Source organism: Harmonia axyridis, chromosome 4, assembly GCF_914767665.1.
Source record: "Harmonia axyridis chromosome 4, icHarAxyr1.1, whole genome shotgun sequence".
NCBI lineage: Eukaryota > Metazoa > Arthropoda > Insecta > Coleoptera > Coccinellidae > Harmonia > Harmonia axyridis.
Genome location: NC_059504.1, coordinates 38657449 through 38677755, shown reverse-complemented (window position 1 = coordinate 38677755; position 20307 = coordinate 38657449). Strand labels below are relative to the sequence as shown.

Here is a 20307-nt window from a genome sequence, read left to right as displayed (position 1 = left end):
AAAATTGAATTATTCAAGGGGGACATACTTTACTGGCAATAACATCAGGTTCGAATTCGACACCTCAAAAAACCTCTCAATACCAATTTTCCGAAAGTTATACGAAAATAACAATAAAACTTCAACTTGAAATGGGACATATGTTCCCTTAATATTTTTTTGTTAAAATGACTTGATCATTCATATGGCATAAGTTTATCGGTGATCTGATAAATCATCGTGTATACGCTTCTCATTCAAAATATCATCATTTAAATTAGGTTAAACTAAATTGATAAACATTTTTTGAGGAGCAAATGTCATTGAGTTCTTCAAATCTTTAGTATTCAAGTACTATCCATTTATTCAAATTCACATACACATTCGCCAAATTCTCGGAACATAGGATTGACAATACGTTTGTAGAATATAAGAAGTCTAAAAAGACTGGTATATCCACTGATCAAATTTTTTTTAACATAATTTTAGCGACTAATCAATATATCAAATTTTTTTTAACATAATTTTAGCGACTAGAACTGAGCATTGCCGCTATATCTTTTTCTTACATAGAACTTGCCTTGCTCCATTGGTAAATAAAGAAAAACAATCAAAAAGGAATCTTTCATTCATCAAATTATTTTTACGTTGGTAGGCAATCAGATCGTAATTCTGCAAACTCATTGTAAATTCTATGTTACTAATCCGCTTTTTAGACATAGATAATATCTCAAAACATATTTTAGCCATTTGTAAATAATAATCAAAATTCAAACTTCAATTTGAGAATGATAAGCATTGATTCCTTCATAATTTTCAATAAATCAATCTAAGATGAGGTTTGTCTATCCAAGAAACTTCAAACTGGTGTCGATATACATATCGATGTACATGTCGATGTACATAGTTATGTCATCAATAAGAGACTCAAGTATTATTATCTTGCAAAGATTCCCTAATTCTTGGCATTATAAAATCAGGTTTAACTAAAATTATTTGTTAAATCAATTTTTTATTGATATAATAATTACAAATTGTTGAAGAAATTGAACAGAATTTCAATATTTTATGAATATTATAATGAAGCTATCGTTAGAAATCGTTAAAAATCAAACTAGTATAAGTAACTCATTATGTATAAAATCATCTTGATGTTTCAATGTTTGTTGTTGATTATTTTTGAAATTTTCTTTTTCTTTTTCCCTTCAATCTCTTGAAAGCAGACAACGCGTATTACAGACCTCTACAAAATTTACACGTAGGAAAATTCAAAATGTTATAGATAGTAATTATAATTTAATATTGTGTGAGTTATAATTTCTCTCAGACAGAAAACTTAATATTCTTGATTTTATGAGCACTTTCTACAAAAGCTCATTGACATGACTGAGATTTTATGTAACAAAATAATAATACATCTACTCATTTTGTAGGTCTGTAATTAAAAGATTAATGACTGCACATGTTTATTATATTTTGTAAAAATTAATATATAGGTAGTAGAACAGAACATGTCAATTACTAATGTTGTCATTTTGAAAGATCTCTTGAATTTTAAGCTTCTTCTATATTTAAAGTGTCTGAAAATGGTTGTGATGAAATGTTTTAATAATTGATGTTGGCATTTCTCATTGTACCTTCATTTTTTCTCACGAGAAATTTCAATGCATTATATTCCTAGTGGCAATAATGTAAGTACATAATGACTGCTGTGTCCATTTTTCGCTTTTGTTATACACCAAAAAACTCAGATAATAATAACAATCAATACCTAAATTCAATGAACATCAAAATCAGAATAACATTATACAATTATCGGCAATAAAGTTGAATACTCATACACTGAGATCATTATCAACAAAAACACAGAAAATTGAGAGTAACTTTCAATAATTCCGTCTTGAATCATAATTTTGCCCCCAAATATCTTGGAGTTAAACTTGATTCTTCTTTGAATTTCAAGGTTCACTTAGAAAATTTGCGTTTGAAATTAAAGTCGAGGAATAATATCCTCCAAAAATTAGCAGGATCTTCAAGGGGGGCTGATGCCAACACTCTTCGTACAGCAGCTTTGGCCTTGGTTTTTTCTGCTGCTGAATACTGCTGTTCTGTTTGGTTTAATAGTGCTCATGTTCATAAAATTGATGCACAGCTTAATGTTTCTATGAGAATTATTAGTGGGACTATTAGATCTACTCCTTTAGTTTGGTTACCGGTGCTATCACATATAGTTCCACCTCATATTCGTAGACAGGTTGCAGTCAAGAAATCTTGGGATAAATTTCATTTCTATCCGAACTCATTTCCTATTTTATCCTATTTCCCATATTCTAGAACTGCTAGATTAAAATCACGCAAACCTTTATGGACTAACACCTTCCTTGAATTCAATGAAAGCGACAAGGAAATTTGGCGTTCGGGATGGACTTCTTCTAACGTTTTCAACAAAAGTCTTATTGTTGATCCCTCAGAAAAAGTTCTAGGTTTCAATCTTCCTAGGAAAATTTGGTGTATTTTGAATAGACTTAGAACTGGTCATGGTCGTTGTAATAGTACCCTCTTCAAATGGCCCACTATGTGAGTGTGGTGTAGAAGAGACCATTGACCACTTGGTGAATGATTGTCCGATTTATAAATTTCATGATGGTTTCCAAGCTATCCATTCAGTTTCAGATTCTTTTTTAGAATGGGTAGTTAACTTCAAATCGATATAATGAAAACTAATATTTAGTACTCCTTTCTGCTTCTTTTCTTTTTGTTTTAGGATCCAATTGGAAATTATAGAGTCGTCAACCGAAAAGAAAGGATAAAGGAAATTTTGTTTTGGTTGAAGAGGAAGTCCTTCAATATAAATTATGTCAGCTTATTCTGTAAACGTTTACACAAACCAGTCACTACACCGATACGGGGAGACAGAGTTTTTGCTGAGGTTTTTATCTGTTCTCTTGTATCATACGTTGAAATGTATGATGCCCCGTTACATTTCCTCTGCTAATACTGAGATTCATCGACACATATGCTTGATTGTTTGGAATTAATATTTTGTATTGCTCTTTCTCAAAAGAATATATATATTAAAAACTTAAAAACTTGTCGAATCTTAAATTGATGTATTTACAATATTGACTTCTAGCTATTTGTTTTAAAGTTGTAATACAGGGTATTTCAATGGTACTTTTCAGAATTTTCTTGATTTTCGTTGATTTTTTATTTGCGTAGACTACATTTCATATTATTAAGCAGTAAGAAATTATTCATCATGGGCAATGCTTACCATTGAAATTTTTTAGCTTGTTTAAAATTGTTGAATTTTTTTGAACATGCCAACCGCGAAAGAGAACTGTATAATTTGATTGGATGGTATTATTATAGAATAAGATTATTGCCTTGTGCTTTTTCAATGGCCGAATGACAATCCTTAGAGTTAAAAGTTCAATAATTTTCGATAAGCCTTTCATTAAAATTTTTTAAAAGATAAAAGATATTGAATGTATGTATTCTAGGCTCTTAAAATTATGTAGAACATTTTTTGGATCGAAGTTCTCAATGAAACAGGACTTTCATCTTTCCGTAAGACTTCTTTTTGGTGTAATAGTTACAGAAATTGACATATTAAGAGAACATGCATAGATTAAGCTATAAATTATGGGTTTCACACTAAAGGTAGGATGGAATTTCACGTTTTTTCTGTTTATTTCAAAGTTTATCATTTACATTTAATAAACGCTGAGAAATGTGTCTAACAAATAACCATTAGTTAGGCAATGAATTCATTGACCCCAAAGGAATTTCTGGAATCTTGGACAACCCTTGTATAATCAAAACATTCTGGCTTCCTCCAAGTGACTTTGGATATACTATACAAGTTTCGTCAGCATTCTAAATATTGATCGGAATGAACTTGTAGTTCCATCATGATTCCAAGCTGGTTCTAAAAAAGTGTTATTTATTCTTTGTTAAAGGCAGAAACTCTATTGAATCTAATTGCTTCAGCTTTGCGTACAGAAACTGAAGGGTTGTGTCTCATGAAGCCTTATATTCAAACCAATTCTGCTGTTCTGCTGCTTTGATCAACATTGTTTTTTATAATGTTAAGCTCAGCAAGTTAACTTGTACAACAATTTCATTTTTTTTGCTGTGGGATGAAAATGAGCCTACGACTTAGTCATGGGTTGCTCCTATTTTCATTTCTCATTCGATCTCTCAAAGTGTTGATTGGGATGTTATATTGTTTTGCAGCTTGTCTTTTCGATATCCCTTCATCAATTATCGTGTTAGCATATTGAAAGTCTTCTTCACTGCAAACCGCTTTATCTGTTGTCCTTTGGCGATTTCTGAGCATGTCTATAAGAAAAAAGTCACTAAGTGGTATAGCCCCAAACGATCATTTTGAATTTCATCTGAAATCTGAAAGACACAATTTTTGAAATTTGATTACGTCATCACAAAGAAGAATGGCTGAGCATTCCGAATTCCGTTATTCCACTAGACCATGAGTATTCTCTGGAATACGTTACACCCTAATCATTGAGGGGAACTTATGCCGTAGAAGTAGTCTTGAAGAATATTTTTAACTAGGAATGTAAAAAAGATTTATCGAGGATGATTCAGATACGTATTCAGAGATGCCTATTAAAAACGTTTAATTGCAAAACTCTGCCCTTAAACTAATGTATTGAGTATCCTCGTAGCACCATACACTTGAGAATTTTAGTTTTTCAGTTATGAATTTTTAAAAATTCAATTTTTTCAATTATTATTTGTTTGAATAAAAAATTCATGGATGGTAATGATTGCATTCAGATAGCAGTTATAGTTACCTACTAACCAACGTTGATACCTACTTCAATATAAATGTGCAATCCAACTTCAGAAGAATAATAATAATCTGCTGATTACGTTGACGCCAAAATGAAAATATTTTCTCAAATATATATAAATACATAATGAATTAAATTTTTCTGTTGCATTCATATTTTTTTCCATTTAATTAAAAATAGGTTAATCATATTCAATAGAAACATTAATTTGTTGAAAAAATGCGAAATCTAAATTTATATAGGTACACTGTTTCCATCGAATAGCACCTGCAAGAAATAATAAGTCCTATTTCATCGAGATCGAAACATCCTATATGTATTTTCATCAAGCTTCTTCTGAATTTCATTCCTTATAGATAACATTTTAACGTTCAAGCAGGTATCTATAAAAAATTATCTAAGGCTTTTGCTACAATAATATTCTGGTGATTATAGTGAAAATTCAAACTATAAATCATGTAGGTATATTCGGAAAAGCCAGCTTGATAAAGACGGTTCGAGCTCATAATATCATATCATGGTGACCTAAACCTAGTTGACGAGATCGTAAGCAATCAGATTTTCATAAATCAATTCTGCAGACACAGATTGAATTGAATAATTATCAATCAATATACCATCACGTTTTTAATATATAAAAAACACATTCCCTTGCAATTTTGTAAGTACATATATGTTTTGAAAGGTAGATAATATGTATTTCATTTTAATTTTCATACTCTTCCAGAACCACTAGAGTTCACAATGTTCACATACCTAAACAAAAGTTGATATTTCAATTCATTCTTAAATAAGTGAATACATTTTTTCGTAATGTTGCCTGAAATAATTGTTGTACACCGTGTTTGTAAAATAATGTGCAGAACACCAATTACCATTAAAGTATCTTAATAACTGTTCCGTTAGGTTAGATCATGTTAGATAATGGAATGTTGAATGTTCCGTTTTTGTATTATAAGTTATAAGAGAACAATGAAGAAATGTTTGCAATGAACAAATCGTTAAGAAAATTCTGTGTATTTTATCTTATCCACATTTATAAGTTGACTGACATAAAACAATGGAATTCAAACACATATGTAGTAACTCTGTGCTTGCCCGAGAGATGGCGTCGTAGGCTGTGCCACTCTATAAAACCATTAAAACAAAACATGCCACGGCTGAGTCGCCATTATGCTCTATGATGGAAATGAAAGGTATATTTGGCAGGGATCACTGAATGCCAAAATGATGATTCAATCGCAAATCTCGGGATGAAAAACCGCTAACCCCTGAGCAAATAAAACAACTTTCTCCTTTAATAGAGGAAAGTCACCAAATATGGAATACCATTTTGTTTTTGGGATATAAAAAAAAAACTTCATATAAATTAAATCAGTTTAATGTTTTTACTAATCAGTCATACATTTATATGTAGTAATTAACAGCCTTTAATCAAATATATTAGTTATCAAATTAAAATCTAACACAAAAAACAAAATCACAAATGAGTAACCAAATATGGAATAGGTATCCATATATGGAATATAAGCATAAATCAACTTAACAATAACAAAAATGGACATTAATATCTTTGAGATCAATCAAATAAATATAATATATTGTGATAAATGAAAGAAGTTACATAATTACTTGCAAAAGTCACAGATCCAAGTATCAAACTCTGGACCAGCACAATCATAATGGGCCCAGAGCCCACACATCAAGCATTTAATCCAGTTTTCTCCACTTTTATCCATGGAAAAAAGTCTTGAACAGAACATACATTCTGCATCAGCAGAGTCAGGAGGTAATTGTTCCATCAACTCATCATGTTCACTACCATCATCAAACTGAATAACGTCTAGTTCCTCAGAGTCTTCTTCTTCACTATTTTTCTCCGTTTGTTTGTTTCTCTTCGCAGTTTTCTTCTTTTTCTTTGTCTTGACTAGTTTACTTTCTTTTTCTTGTCTCTTCATATTTTTATTTTCTAAATCATTTTTGTAGGGAGAAGATGTTATGACTCTAGCTACAGCAGCTTTTCTTCCTCTGCTAGATACTTTTCTTCGTTTCTCTGGACGAATTTTATAGCTTGTGCCATTTTTTCTTCATCCCAGGTTTTTTGTTTGGTTGATTGTGAAACAGACATTCTAAAAGCAAACATTACATATATTTAATAATAGCAAGTATCTATCATATGAAATCTTAAAACCTAATTATGGAATATTCCATAATTAGACACCGACGACTGTCCATATTTGGATTTTTATACTAGTTCAAACTCCTCTAAATATTTTTTAAAGTCACAATATTTTATTGACAAAAGATCACAAAATGGTGAAATAAACATAATACCGATATACTAAATAGTATAAGACTTATGTAAACAAACATAACAGCTGGTAATACTCGTTTATTACTTACCTTTAAAATTTTCTGCACGGCAACAAAACAAAATACGCCTGCCACACGTGAAGCATTCGCGCAATTGACTCGATGGTGTGGGTGCGATAGTTAGTAGACCGAATGAAACAGAAGATGGTCGAATGTTGAGTTTCATACTTATAGTTTTAGAGAAATGGAGGTATTCCATATTAGGATACTATTCCATATTTGGTGACTTTCCTCTATTATAGTAGATTTTATTATTTTCCAGATGCAGTTGGATAAGACCTTGCTATTTTCTGGTAGTATATTCCAAATATATGTATATTTATCCAGCATACTATGTTGCGTCCATACATTGTCTTTGGGCCATAGACTGTTGCGTCCTGAATAATACTGCATATAATTTTCGATTCAAGATTTTCCACAGCGAGCGAAGGAAGCACAACATCGTACATCGTCGACTTTGAAAAGGAGAAGCCACTTCAGCGAGTCAAGGTGTCCACCAGGTCTCTTTTGATACAAGCACGAAAGCGGTACAAAAGATCAGCAAGGTGAGCCCCAAATCCTTATCAATCCTATTTCCTTATATCCACATACATTTGTACAACATTCAACTTCATTTACATATTATCGCATTTTAAAATTCTCAAATTCTTTCTTCTTCTTCATTTTCTTTCCTAATTCTCAAATTCTATCATATTTCACGATGGACTCAACATTAGAGTTAAGAAATAAACGTGGTGTGATCAAAGCGCAACTTACTCGATTTACAACAACGAATCAAATGGGCCAGTCCATGTTATTATAGGTCTATGGTCTATGAATGGAACATTATTTTCCGCGCAATCGCCGGCTTGGGGTGGAGCTCGAGTAGGACTGGTTTTGGGAAAAAGTAGGAATCTGTTCTTAATACCATGTATACGATTCTGGTAATTTTTTGAATATGAATCTATACAAATATCAATAATAATTTCCAACATCCTCTTCATGAGTATTCAGGAAAGAGTAACCCTCTCTTCAGGCCCTTGGCCCTCTTGAACTATAAGGGTGTTTTCCAATATATGGTCAATAGATGACGCTGTATCTCCAACTTCGCCGGTATCTTCAACTTTAACTAAACTTCACTTTATGGCTCACCATGCCATTTCAGATTATGAAGTGCAGTATTTTTCATTGAAGACGGGTACTTTCTACCAACAATGAATTGCCCTAAGATCTAGTGATTATCAAGCAATGGCTTTTTTATGGTTTGATCATAGATAAATACAAAGGTTTGACCGCTAATCAATGAGTTTGAAAAATGAATTACGCAATTTCCCGAACTTAACCGAATTATGGTAAGATATGATTGGTTCAAAATCTGCATAGCAACCATTACCGTCTGCGCAGAAAATAAAATGAAAGTACGATTGCGTCAAGCTGAATCGCAGAATTCAATTTTTCATTCAAATTCAAACGTATTTCGTAGAGTATGAATAATGAAACGATCTTGCAGTAAATTTTAATTCACAAGATGCCTAGGGTAAAGATACCATAAACTATCCAGAATTATGAAGTTACAAGTTTATATTGTAGATTTCCAAGAAGCGCTACAACGAGAGTAATATATCAGCTCATTCGTCAGTAAAGACCACAAATTTGAAATCATCGTATTCTACAAATCGAGGCAAAAAGTTAAAAACTGTTATAAAAAAACTTGATGATATGGAGAAAACAGAAACTTCGTGCAAAAGCTTAAGCAGAAATTTATCAACTGAATCAATAATTTATGTTGGAAGTTATACCTTGAACGAAAAATATTCATTAATTGATTTGACCGAAAGTATCACTAGTATCAAAAGTGAGGAAGGTTTCCCAATATCGAAATATGCAAAATTTTCTAATTGTCATCGATTTTATACAAATCTAGTTGAAAATTGTAATTTAGCTTGTACAGCTTCTACATCACATCTGCTGAGCTCTATTGATGGCCCTAAATTATCCCTAAACAAAAATGCTAAGTCTGCTAGTTGTTTAGCTATGGTAAATGAGATTCATACAAGTGGAATCAGAAATTGTGACATACCGAAGCGATTGTATTCTCTAAACAAAAACAAACGAATATATAATGATCAGATGGTAGAGCTACAAGAGGAGGATCAAAATATGATCGAACACTCTTTGGAAATTGAAGATGATATTAATATCCTCAACTTTTGCTCACCACAAAACATAATAACCGATGATATCCCTGTTGAAACTCTCATAAAAACCTACCAAGTTGATGGAACTGATGAATTCTCATAGTGGAATATTAACTACTGTTGAATTATAGAAAAATTATTGTTATAATTGTTTGCAAGTGGTAATTTGCATTTATGGTAACTTCCACTTGAAATGAAAGTTTTGTTATGAATTTAAATATATTTATTATTCAAAATTTATCACCACAAATGTTCTTGAAAACTATAGTAGTCTAACATCTGAGTTTCCAATGTGTTTATATCTCTAGTTATATTAAATCTTTGTTATAAAATTTCAATGGAAAATAAAATTCACTCAGAAATGTATTATTTTTAATTATTCCTTCTATTCCTGCTTTGTAACCAGATTGAAGCATGATTTTTAATTCCTCTTCAATCTTACTATTTAACTTCATATAAGGACTTTTCAATAAATTTCGAATTACACTCTTCTCAGTTTCTGTTAAAGTTTGTTTTTCTGCATTTAATTTCGCAACCTCAGATGGAAATACACCAAGCCATTGAGCCTTCGGAATAGCAAGATGATGAGATAAATGAGCATTAGCCTGAAAAGAGATGAACTTTTTCATGTATATTTTTATTGTGTATGTCTAAAAATATTGAGGAAAAAATATTTACCTACCAAAGAACCAAATCTATATGTCATCATAATATTTACACCATGAGGATCAGCATCTGTGAAAATCAATATTGGAATGGACATTACCATCCATAGTTTCCTCAAAAAAAGTTGAGTGTTTAGATCTGGAAAGCCTTTTCCCTGGAAAGAATATATCTAATCAAATATTATTTATAAAATATAATTTTTTGAGAGGAGTTTGATTAGACTATATGAAAAATATTGATATGGAATTCATAGAATGCGAAAATATGAGATGAAAATTAAGTGTTTGTTTGGGCTTGGACTTTCTCAACATTGTTTATTCAATATATACTAAATTTCTCATTTGATTTTTATTTCAATTTTGAATTCCAACTCTTCAGATATTTTCCTTGAAAACTTACTGTTATCATAATAAAAGACCTGATGAGTTTATTGGGAAGATTTTCTTCCAGTAACTTGTAAAATATGGATTCCTTCTCTACCACTAGAACGAAGGAAGCTGGAGACCTGAACTCAACAATTTCATCTGTATCTTGTGGTATTAAAGTACCTGTAAACATTAAATATTGCATTGCTGTTGCATATAAACAACTCATATGAAAATTACCAGGTAAATTACAGTCCACAATTTCATTTGAAGACATAATAATTTTCAAATTTCCAAAAACCATTCCTTTGTGTGCTATAATATTCAAATCCCATGGTCCTACAAATAGCATACAACTAACTGCTCTTACAGCTCGATTAATATAGCCTTGGTTTGATACCAAATGCTTTATTTGGTAATAAAGTTCTCTTCGTGTTATTTTTGAGTTTGCCTCTAGAACCTGGAGCACTTTTGCCAATATATACATCATTAAACAAAATTTGAATTGACTAGCAGTGCTTTTGTACTTTACCCTTATCATTTTGAGATTTTCTTTCGATTTAAGTTCCAATCTGAGGAGAAAAATTGTATTGTACACTTATTTCAGACTATCCGTCAAATTATAATATTATAATGAAACCTGGAGAGATGGTGAGATAATTAATATATCAAGATATGAGCTCTGAATATAAAAAATTGTAAATTATTTCAATACAACACAGAGATATTGATTTCAAATGATACTAAATTTCGTTTATAATATTTTCAAATAGGACTCTCCTAGGCGTCTGTGTGATCAGATACTACTAGCTTAAGTTAATTAGAAGTACCTTGTATATTTATGTGAATGTTCACACTACCCAAATTATTTTCTGTAATTATACATACATGAATTAATTACCTGCCATTCATGAACATGCAGTCATCAAATGTTTGTCGGGGAATCTCCAAATATGGTGACTTCTGTGCATCCAAATCATTGAGAATATGTTCGAAAATATTATTTATTTCATTAATAACATTAAGCCTAGTTCTCACTAAACTGAGAGGACCATCATCCATCTTTGCATAAAGATATGATTTATTTTCACATATCGCTTTCAAACCAAATAATATTTTTTCATCGGCTTCAGATCTTATGGAAATATAATCATTACACAATGTGGATGATTCGTTTTCGAAAACTTCATCAATATTCTCAGAAATTCCAGCATTATGATTTCTAATTATCTTATAAAGATATATATGGTTCTCGTTTTCTTTTATAACTTTGAATTCTGAGGATTTCACAGTCGGTGTTGACTGTGATCTAAATAAAATAGACTTTTCCATTTGTTCTCTATAGATATTTAAAGCTATTTCCAACAATTTGTTAGAATTGCTGTTACTCTCAAAAGTTGAACACCTCTTCTGCGTAATCTTCTGACTCATTGTATTCATGTTCTTGAGTGCATTATTCATAAGTGAATCTGATTCAACACAATTTTGACTCAATAAATACTGAAAGATTTCAGAACCTTCTTGTGAAATTTTTTCTTTTTCTAGAATATCTCTTTGTGACCCCAACTCATTGTTATAGTATATTAAGTTTTGAGAATAATCTTCTTGATTCTGTGATAAAATATTTTCCCAGTAATGCAGAAAATTTTTTTCTTCAAAATGCGCTACATTTTTGTCAGAAGACCAAATATCATCTATAATATTTCCAGATGTATGCAGTGGTTTCTCACATAACTGCTTTCCAGAGGTATTATTTTTCTCAATTAAATCTTTCAAATACTGCCTACATTCTGGATCTCTAACAATAGAACTTGATACACCTTCGAGACTATCATATTCATATGTGGTGAATGGTAGTACTGCTTTGCATCTGGACATCTGGTTATTTTTTTGAATTGTTTCTTTATTATATCCATAAGTACCATTTATGTCTATCTTAGAACTCTGTGTATTTATTGAAATATATTTTTTTTCCACATTTCCATAGAAGTTATCATTTTCACATATATTATTCTCAGCTATGTTGAATGGTGAATTAATTTCAGAGGTTTGACTATTGCTTTTCATTTTCACCTGAAATTTATCAATTCTATCATTATCCTGCCTAGCACTCTTTATATTCACACAGAAGTTGCCAGCATCTGATTTTTGTGTAATTTCATTTGTGTGGATTGCACAGACTATTTTTTGGTTTTCTAATTTATGTTCTGGTCGAGGTTCTGGTGAAGATGAACATTTTCTTTTCAAATTGTCATGGATAGTAACCAATAAAGAATGTTCATTGGGGGATTCGTAATTGATATAGTTCTTAATTTTACCCTCTTCATCTGTCTTTGAACTGATAATTTTAGGAGTTGAAATTCTCGGAATTTTTTCTTGAAACGAATCAGCTTTAGGAATATTACAGTTAATTTCTGTTTGGTTGATTTCCCCATTAGCATTCACATTTTGAGGCAATGAAGAGAAATCATATTCATCATGTATAAAATTCAACTGGTTCGAATCATTCATTATATTAGACGAGCTTGATTCCATTTGATTATCCTTTAATATCTCAGGGACCTCCAGGCTTGAGGGGAAACGATATTCAGAAATATTTTCTTCGAAAATCTGTTCTCCTTTATGATTAGATATTAATGATCGACTGCTGATTTTTTTATTCTCATCACTTTTGTTATAATCCCATTGCAAAGGTTCAATATCTCGATCATCAATTGTGTTATTAATTTGTTTGCTATAGCCATCATACTTAATTTTTTTGATCGATATTTTTTTGTATTTCTTAGGAAAATTATCATATGAAGTAATTTGCCTTATTCCTTCATTGTCTGTAAGAAATTTTTTTTTGTTCAAATTCTTGTGAATTTTTTTGGTAGAGGAATATTGTTCCATGGAACTGAGGCAACTCTTTTTCATTGATATTTTTCTGTCTTCTGACCTATCACACAAAACATTACGTTTAATAAACAATTCAGTAGCTGGAACAGATATCTCCATGCAATTATTTTTGAACCCTCTGAAAATTGAATCAGATTTTGAATAAGTCTGAAGAAATTCAGTGGATTTTAGACATTTCTCATCATTTTCGTTTTTAGTTTCATCACTTGATTTTTCAAGTGTTTCATCACACACTGCTTTTTGTTCGAACAAATCAATTGAAATCCATTTTGATCTCATTCCTGTGGTTGATGATTTTTGATAAATAGATTTCTTAAGGGGAAAATAGTCTGTAATCTTTTTATGGGATTTAGATCTTCTCGAATCCACATTTAGAACCTTTGAGCTTAATTCCAGAGCAATATTCATATTGAACTTGCAATCAGATTCATTTTTCCCCATCTCATCGTAATTGTTTTCTGTTTCAGAAACATTAATATTTTTTTCTGATTCATTTAATGGTTTAGAATGAAATTTAGAATTTTGCATTGAATTTTCAGTCAATAATTGTTTCTTTGCAATATCCTTTGATAAAAGAAAATGTTTGTCAATAGAAATTTGCTGATTATCCTTATTTCCACTTCTTTTTCTGTTACGCCTGACTGTTGACTTTGAATATGGGGACACATTTTCAGCATTATTTTTTTTTAATTGAGAAAAGTCGATATTTTTTCGTGGAGAAATGTGCTTACTTGATGTACAAGATAAATATAATTCTCTCGATGGAACACATAAGTTCTGGGAACTTTCAATAAATTTATTTCCCCTACAACTCCAATCAGTTCCATCTTCTGAAGTATTATTTGGGTTTATAGTATTCCTGTTCTTTACTAGAGATTGCCTATTTACAATGAAGCTATCTTCTTCAGAAAATTTAGAATTCGCTAAGGAATGATTAGCTCCAGAATATTGAATTTTTTGGATTCTTGAGGAACCGGGAAGGAAGAAATTTGATTTTTCTGTATTTTTATCCATAAAATGAAGATATTTTTCGTTTGAAATTCAGTTCTCCTCTGATTTACCTATACCATAAGATTATATGAATTATTTTTCTTCCTGTTTCATTATCTTGGAGATTAAATATAATATAATAATGAGAAATTCGTAATTTGAATTAACGTCATTCTAATATAAGTCAGCTGTTTTCGGCTTACGGGTACGTCTCCTAAAGTTTCCTGTGTTGCATAGTTGAATTAGATTTGCCACATTCATGGTTGCCTAGATTTTTAATGATTATTATTGGGCGGGAACCGGAAGAATCTCATAAAAACGTTGTGCGCATCACTTCACCTTGTTCAAATCATAAGATTTTGGATATGAACTCTTACTCAAAATCAAATTGTGGGTTACGTTATGTGCTAACTGACTTGTCCGCAGTATTCTGTGAAAAAAGTTTTAGCAAGGAACATCGGAAGAAGGCTTCGTATTATCTTCATTATTATATAGGAGATAATATTATATTAAGCTGTCTTTAAATGTCCAACGTTTAAAATTCATGTCAAAATTCATTGCAGCTATCTGCGATTTCTCGTATTATATCTGTTATATTTCATAACAAATATGTAAAATTTTGACTCGTATATTTTCAGTATTTTAATAAAGAATAGATATTTAATGGATTCGGTTGGTTCACACTTGGATTTTCTTCATAAATAAAATAAAAACAAAAGATTAGATTAGAGAGGATAGATAGACCATTCGAGTTCGCATGTACCTTGGGCCTTGACTTAAAGATTTATTGTGCATCCCCGTGATGTTTTTAAGTCCGGCAATAGTGTCTCAATGAACTTTATCACCTTTCGGGGGCTACATCCATCACTAATTCCAACTTTAAAAACCAGGAGCCAAGGATGTTGTAGCTTTTTCGGTGAACAGCTCCAGATTCGCATAGCAAGTGTTTGACTGTCTCAGTGGCTTTTTGACAGAAGCGACATGTGTCCTCAGGCGCTTTTCCCATGTTTTTCTGATGATGCATCACAGGACAGAGTCCCATATGAGTGCGCCCGTCAGTTTCCCCAGTTCCTGTTACTGAGTGAGAGAATTTTTTTTAGTCCAGCTCGTCAAGTAGATGAGGAGTGACTTGGCATGTCTTCGACCATTGTTCGTCCGCCAGAATGCAATAAGGTTCCTTTTTTGTTTTCATTCCTTTACTGCCCTCGCTTGATGACTGGCTGGGAAGCCACAAAATGGCTCTGGCCTATCCCGGTGAAGGGGATTGCGACTCCCCTTCTCTGGCCAGTCAGTCTGCCGTTTCATTGCCGGGTTTCACAGAATGGCCAGGCACCCATGTAAGGTTAACCTGGTTGCTTTCTCCGAGTACGTTGAGGGACGTTTTACATTCCTTTGACTTAACTTGTGGTGAATCAAGAGCTAGCAGGGCTGCTCTGTTGTCAGATATTATACATATTTTTGCTCTTCGGTATTTGCGTTCCATATATAGCAAAACGCATTCCCTAATGGCAAGAGTTTCTGCCTGGAACACTGAAGGGCAGAAATCCATTGGTAAGGCTAATTGGGTAAAGAAACCTTGTACACCGGCTCCCACTCGTCCATCTTCAGTTTTTGAGCCATTAGTATAGATACCGCAGACCCTCCTTCATTATTAGCCCATTGCTTAGTACTAAGAAATGCCCTGTTGAAGTTTTTCTGAAACTTGAATCTCAGAGGTAGGTTATCTGTGACCACATCCAGGAGTTCCTTGCATTCATTTAGAATGTGAAGGTGCCCTGAGTAGTCGCCAATTTTAGGTTCCTGCTTTTTTTCCACCCTGAGGAGCTTATCTCGAAGCCTCACTTTCCAGAAAGATATCTAGAGGAGGCATGTCCTCACACAATGTCTTCCCCTTTTATAAAAGACCCACCTGAAACCAAAAAGAGTAGTCCCTAATTTTAAGCCTGAATAAAACTGCCACTATCTTGCCTACATTAAGCAATGAATAATGTTTGTGAAATACTTCCAAAATGTTGCATAGATCGAAGTTCAGTGCTGTTACAGTTAAATTGACATCATAATTATGATCATTTAGTAGACAAGTCTCTTGATGAGTTCATCTTTTGAAAGAGATCTAGGAATTGCATTTAATGAAATTCAGGGCTGTTACAGTCTGATCTTCTTCACAAGATGAAAAACATATATATCTGCCAACCATCAGCATAATAGTGGACCAAGTATAAAACTGAGGACTTCACAAACTGCGATGCGTAGATTTTGTTTTTTTAGAATGGCAGTGGCACACCAAAAAAATATCAAAATTCCATCATCCTGTAGATCAGTAACTAATTGCTTGCGAACCTTAGTTTATTTGAATCTTCAATTATGGAATGAATTAATTCTGTTTGTACTTGATAATCAGAAACATCTATAACATTTCATTGAATATTTAAATAATCATTGAAATTATCTAACATATAATCAAGGTTATTATTGAAAAACAAAGAATGGTATATCTGTTAACTATAATAAGTGATCTTATACCATGAATATTCCTTCTGAGCCCATGAAGAGACTAAGAATATTAGCACGACCATATGGAAATAAAAAGAAATTTTTTCAATAGCAGTGGATATTTTTTTAAATAAGATTGATTATTAGTTTATGATCCCAATCGTGAAAAAATTTAGACATATGAATTTATTCAACAGGCTTCTGCGTTAGGCTTCCATAGTTGCCAAAACAGCATTCCCTTCGTACTCTCAATTCTGCATCTCCAGAAATTATTTTCTAATATACCGGGTGTTCCCAAATAAAATTATTCAACAAATGAGTGATTTTTTGAATGGAATATCCCTTATATTTTCGCATATTTTGAATGCTCTTCAATACCTCTATCACATGACGCAAAATATTCTTAAAAAAATGTAAGGTTTTAAACTGTGTTCATTATCATTGAAAAAATACAGGGTGTTACGTTTGAAAAAATCGAGAAAAAACAATTTGAAATTCTTCATATTTAGACATTGATAACGGACAAACTGTATGAAAGAGGTTGATCACTTAGGAATGATGACTAGGCAAATTCTTAAGTTAAAAGAAATTCTGATCAAATTAATGTTTTTATCGCTTCTGGAAATCGGTGAAGGGGTTTCACCGAACTACTGTTTCGTCGAAATTTTGCATTTTTTTCTGAACAAGATCCGTACCATTGGAAAAATATCCCTAATATTTTGCATCATGATAGAAGTATTGAAGAGCATTGAAAATATGCAAAAATATAAGAGCTGTTCCATTTAAAAAATCACTCATCTGTTGAATAATTTTATTTAGGAACACCCTGTATATCAGCAAATAATTTCCTGAGATGCAAAATTGAGAGTACAGAGGGAATGCTTTGCAACTGAATTCCTAAAACGTCTGGTTTGGCATCTATGGAAGCCTAACGCACTAACACCCTGTGTATCTATTAAAAATGAAGAGTGAAAGAGTTTTTTGATATTTATACTGTACAATTGAAATAATTCCAAATCAAGTTATTCAGTAATAATAATAATAATATTTATTAGTCCAATCGATCATTTACATGATATGAAACAAGTCAAAATATATTATATACAAATATAATATATCACATATAAAAGTTTGAATTAAAAAAAGAATTCATTTAAAAAAAAATTAAAAATGTTATGAATTTATTATATTATAATCACACAAACTAATTTGTACATTCTAAATTAACAAATATATATTCACTCATTTGAATTGACAGCATAATTATGATCATTTAGTAGACAAGTCTTTTGATGAGCATAATTGTGTTCATCTTTTGATAGAGATCTAGGAATTGCATTTATATGAAGTTTGATAGGATGTCTGGCATCATTGAAATCTGCAAGTGAAAAATGATCCTCACATATATAGAAATTAGAGCAATCAACAGATGAATCCATTCCACAAACTTTCTTCCAAGCTTTCAACATTGAAATTATAGTTGGGAAATGGAAAAAATGTTTTTTGCTTTTTGACTTTATGAAATGAGAATATGAGTTAAAACATGATGGAAACTTACATTCCCAAATGTCCTGGTTTTTAATTGGTTTCCCTGCTTTTTGAATCACTCAAAGAATAAACTGACGTGATTTGAAATGGCAAATCTGAATTATTTTTCTCTAGAGTATAATTTTGAAATGCAGAATTATCTGAAATATCCATATTACTTTCTGAAGGAGGCAGTCCTACTTGAACTGGTAAAAATAATATTAAAGAGCCATCAATAATAGTTAGATCAGTTAAAGAATTTGGTTGTACATAAGGGCGTGTATTCAAAGTTTTTTCATGAAATGATTTGCTATCAATAAGTGTTTGTTCATTCTCAAAAAAATTAATATTCAAAGAATTATATCCATTGATGCAATCATTTTTGGTATCCCTAGATGACTTCATTGTTTTAACATTTAACTCACTTTGTTCTGAACAGATGAAATTTGGAGATGCTTCATCTTGTTTGATAGATTTTTGAGAGTTTGGTTTAGCACACATCAAATTTTCTTGATTTTCAAAAAAAGAATTCAAGAAATTAATTTTATCATCCGTTGAAGCTCTTGCCCAATTGATATGCATTTGTGTATTTTTTTCATATTTCTTTTTGTGACTTTGCTCAGTGGAAATAAAATCCTTAGGGGAAACTGCATAATTGTGCTCTTTGATTTCTTCAGGCATTGATCTTTCCTTAGGAATGGCTTTGCTATTCAATTTAATTGGACAATTTAGCATGAAGTCTGATGGTAAAAAATGATCTTCACAAATATAAAAATGTGTACATTTAACATTTGGATGAATGTTACAAACTTTTTTCCATTTTGCTAATCGAGAATCTTTGGGAAATTTGTAAAAATTTTTCTTGCTGTAATGGGAAGGCTGTCTAATCATTCTATTAGAAGTGGTCTCACAAAAGGGATATTTACAGAATTTACCAATTTTCTTGTGCTGAGAACTCATTGCATTAGTTGAAATTGAGCATGACAATGATTTCAGTAGTCTATTTCTAATAGCATCTGATCCTTTATATTTCTTTCTGAGAAGAAGGTCTTTGTCAAACACATCAAGGCGAACTGGATTCTGCAAAATGAAAATATATATGGCATAGGAATATCTTTATTAAAGAAAAAATTGTAATATAATAAATTATAGTTGCTTTTTACGGTCTTATTTATCATCTGCTTTGTCCTAATTTATTCTTGTATTATGTGTAAACTAGAATACAACCGAAGTTTATTAAAGAGAATATAGGAGTGAAAGTTCTGATTAGTTTACAATCTGTCATACCTAACCAATAACCACCATTATTACTCAGAAGATATAAAACTTATAAAGCTGATCTACTAAAAGTATATAGTAAATATTTTATTGAGAGGAAATATAATATGAAAGTTATATATTATATATATTATGCTTTGTTTTCATTTGCATTTGAAGTAATTTTAGGGTTATGTCTTCTTATATCATATCTTGGGCTTGTCATAATGACCACAGAATATATTTCTCTTACCCATAGACCTAATAAAAAAAGTAACAATATTTACTGGAATATTGTTTCAGGATCCTCAAGAGAATCAATTTTCAATGAACAGGCAAAAGGGAGGAGTTAATACGAATTCTTCTGTAAGCTTCAAAAGTGCATTTCAAATTAACATGTTACAAAATTCAATCCAACCTCCAAAAACTACAAACCCTAGCATCAATACTGAAAATGAAGACAACATACAGGAAGTAGAAATTGAGTAAATTTTGTTGAATGTTGAATATTCCTAAATCAACCCACCAGACAAGTTTTCAATTCCATGCATTATTGGTTGCATATATTACATTTATTGAATACTTAACTAACTTCTTAACAGATGGCGCACAACTATTGATTCTTAACTTCCAATGAAAAGTGAATACTTACCTGTGTTCTGTACTGGGGACTGGGGTTTTCCCTACTTTTGTATTTATATATGATTTTAGCACTACAACTTTTGAATCAGAGGAGATAGACCAAATCTGATACCCTATTCA

The 20307-nt window shown here is 31.4% G+C and overlaps 3 protein-coding genes and 1 long non-coding RNA gene across 10 annotated transcripts; 2 read left to right on the top strand and 2 right to left on the bottom strand.

The window, feature by feature from the left end:
* Positions 1–499: 499 nt before the first annotated feature.
* Positions 500–19881, top strand: LOC123677716. Its single transcript, XR_006747128.1, has 3 exons — positions 500–1670; positions 7435–7717; positions 19849–19881. It is a non-coding gene; the product is annotated as an uncharacterized LOC123677716 (long non-coding RNA).
* LOC123677715 lies at positions 8529–9715 on the top strand. The gene is made up of 2 exons (XM_045614403.1): positions 8529–8688; positions 8742–9715. The coding sequence occupies exons 1-2, from the start codon at positions 8680–8682 to the stop codon at positions 9450–9452; spliced, it is 720 nt and encodes a 239-aa protein (XP_045470359.1). The 5' UTR covers positions 8529–8679; the 3' UTR covers positions 9453–9715.
* Positions 9250–14845, bottom strand: LOC123677713. Of its 2 annotated transcripts, none has more exons than XM_045614395.1 (5): positions 11282–14843; positions 10621–10952; positions 10415–10563; positions 10032–10169; positions 9250–9954 (listed from the first exon to the last, which is right to left on the bottom strand). In XM_045614395.1, the coding sequence occupies exons 1-5, from the start codon at positions 14290–14292 to the stop codon at positions 9658–9660; spliced, it is 3927 nt and encodes a 1308-aa protein (XP_045470351.1). In that variant the 5' UTR covers positions 14293–14843; the 3' UTR covers positions 9250–9657. The 2 variants fall into 2 exon arrangements, with proteins under 2 accessions (XP_045470351.1, XP_045470352.1); XM_045614396.1 differs by having other exon boundaries at positions 9814–9954; positions 10028–10169; positions 11282–14845.
* LOC123677714 lies at positions 17926–19770 on the bottom strand. 6 transcript variants are annotated; one of them, XM_045614401.1, is made up of 4 exons: positions 19452–19590; positions 18714–19368; positions 18320–18449; positions 17926–18139 (listed from the first exon to the last, which is right to left on the bottom strand). In XM_045614401.1, the coding sequence occupies exons 1-3, from the start codon at positions 19464–19466 to the stop codon at positions 18340–18342; spliced, it is 780 nt and encodes a 259-aa protein (XP_045470357.1). In that variant the 5' UTR covers positions 19467–19590; the 3' UTR covers positions 17926–18139; positions 18320–18339. The 6 variants fall into 6 exon arrangements, with proteins under 6 accessions (XP_045470357.1, XP_045470354.1, XP_045470355.1 ...); XM_045614398.1 differs by having other exon boundaries at positions 18320–19368; positions 19576–19770; XM_045614399.1 differs by having other exon boundaries at positions 18320–19368; positions 19581–19770.
* Positions 19882–20307: the final 426 nt, after the last annotated feature.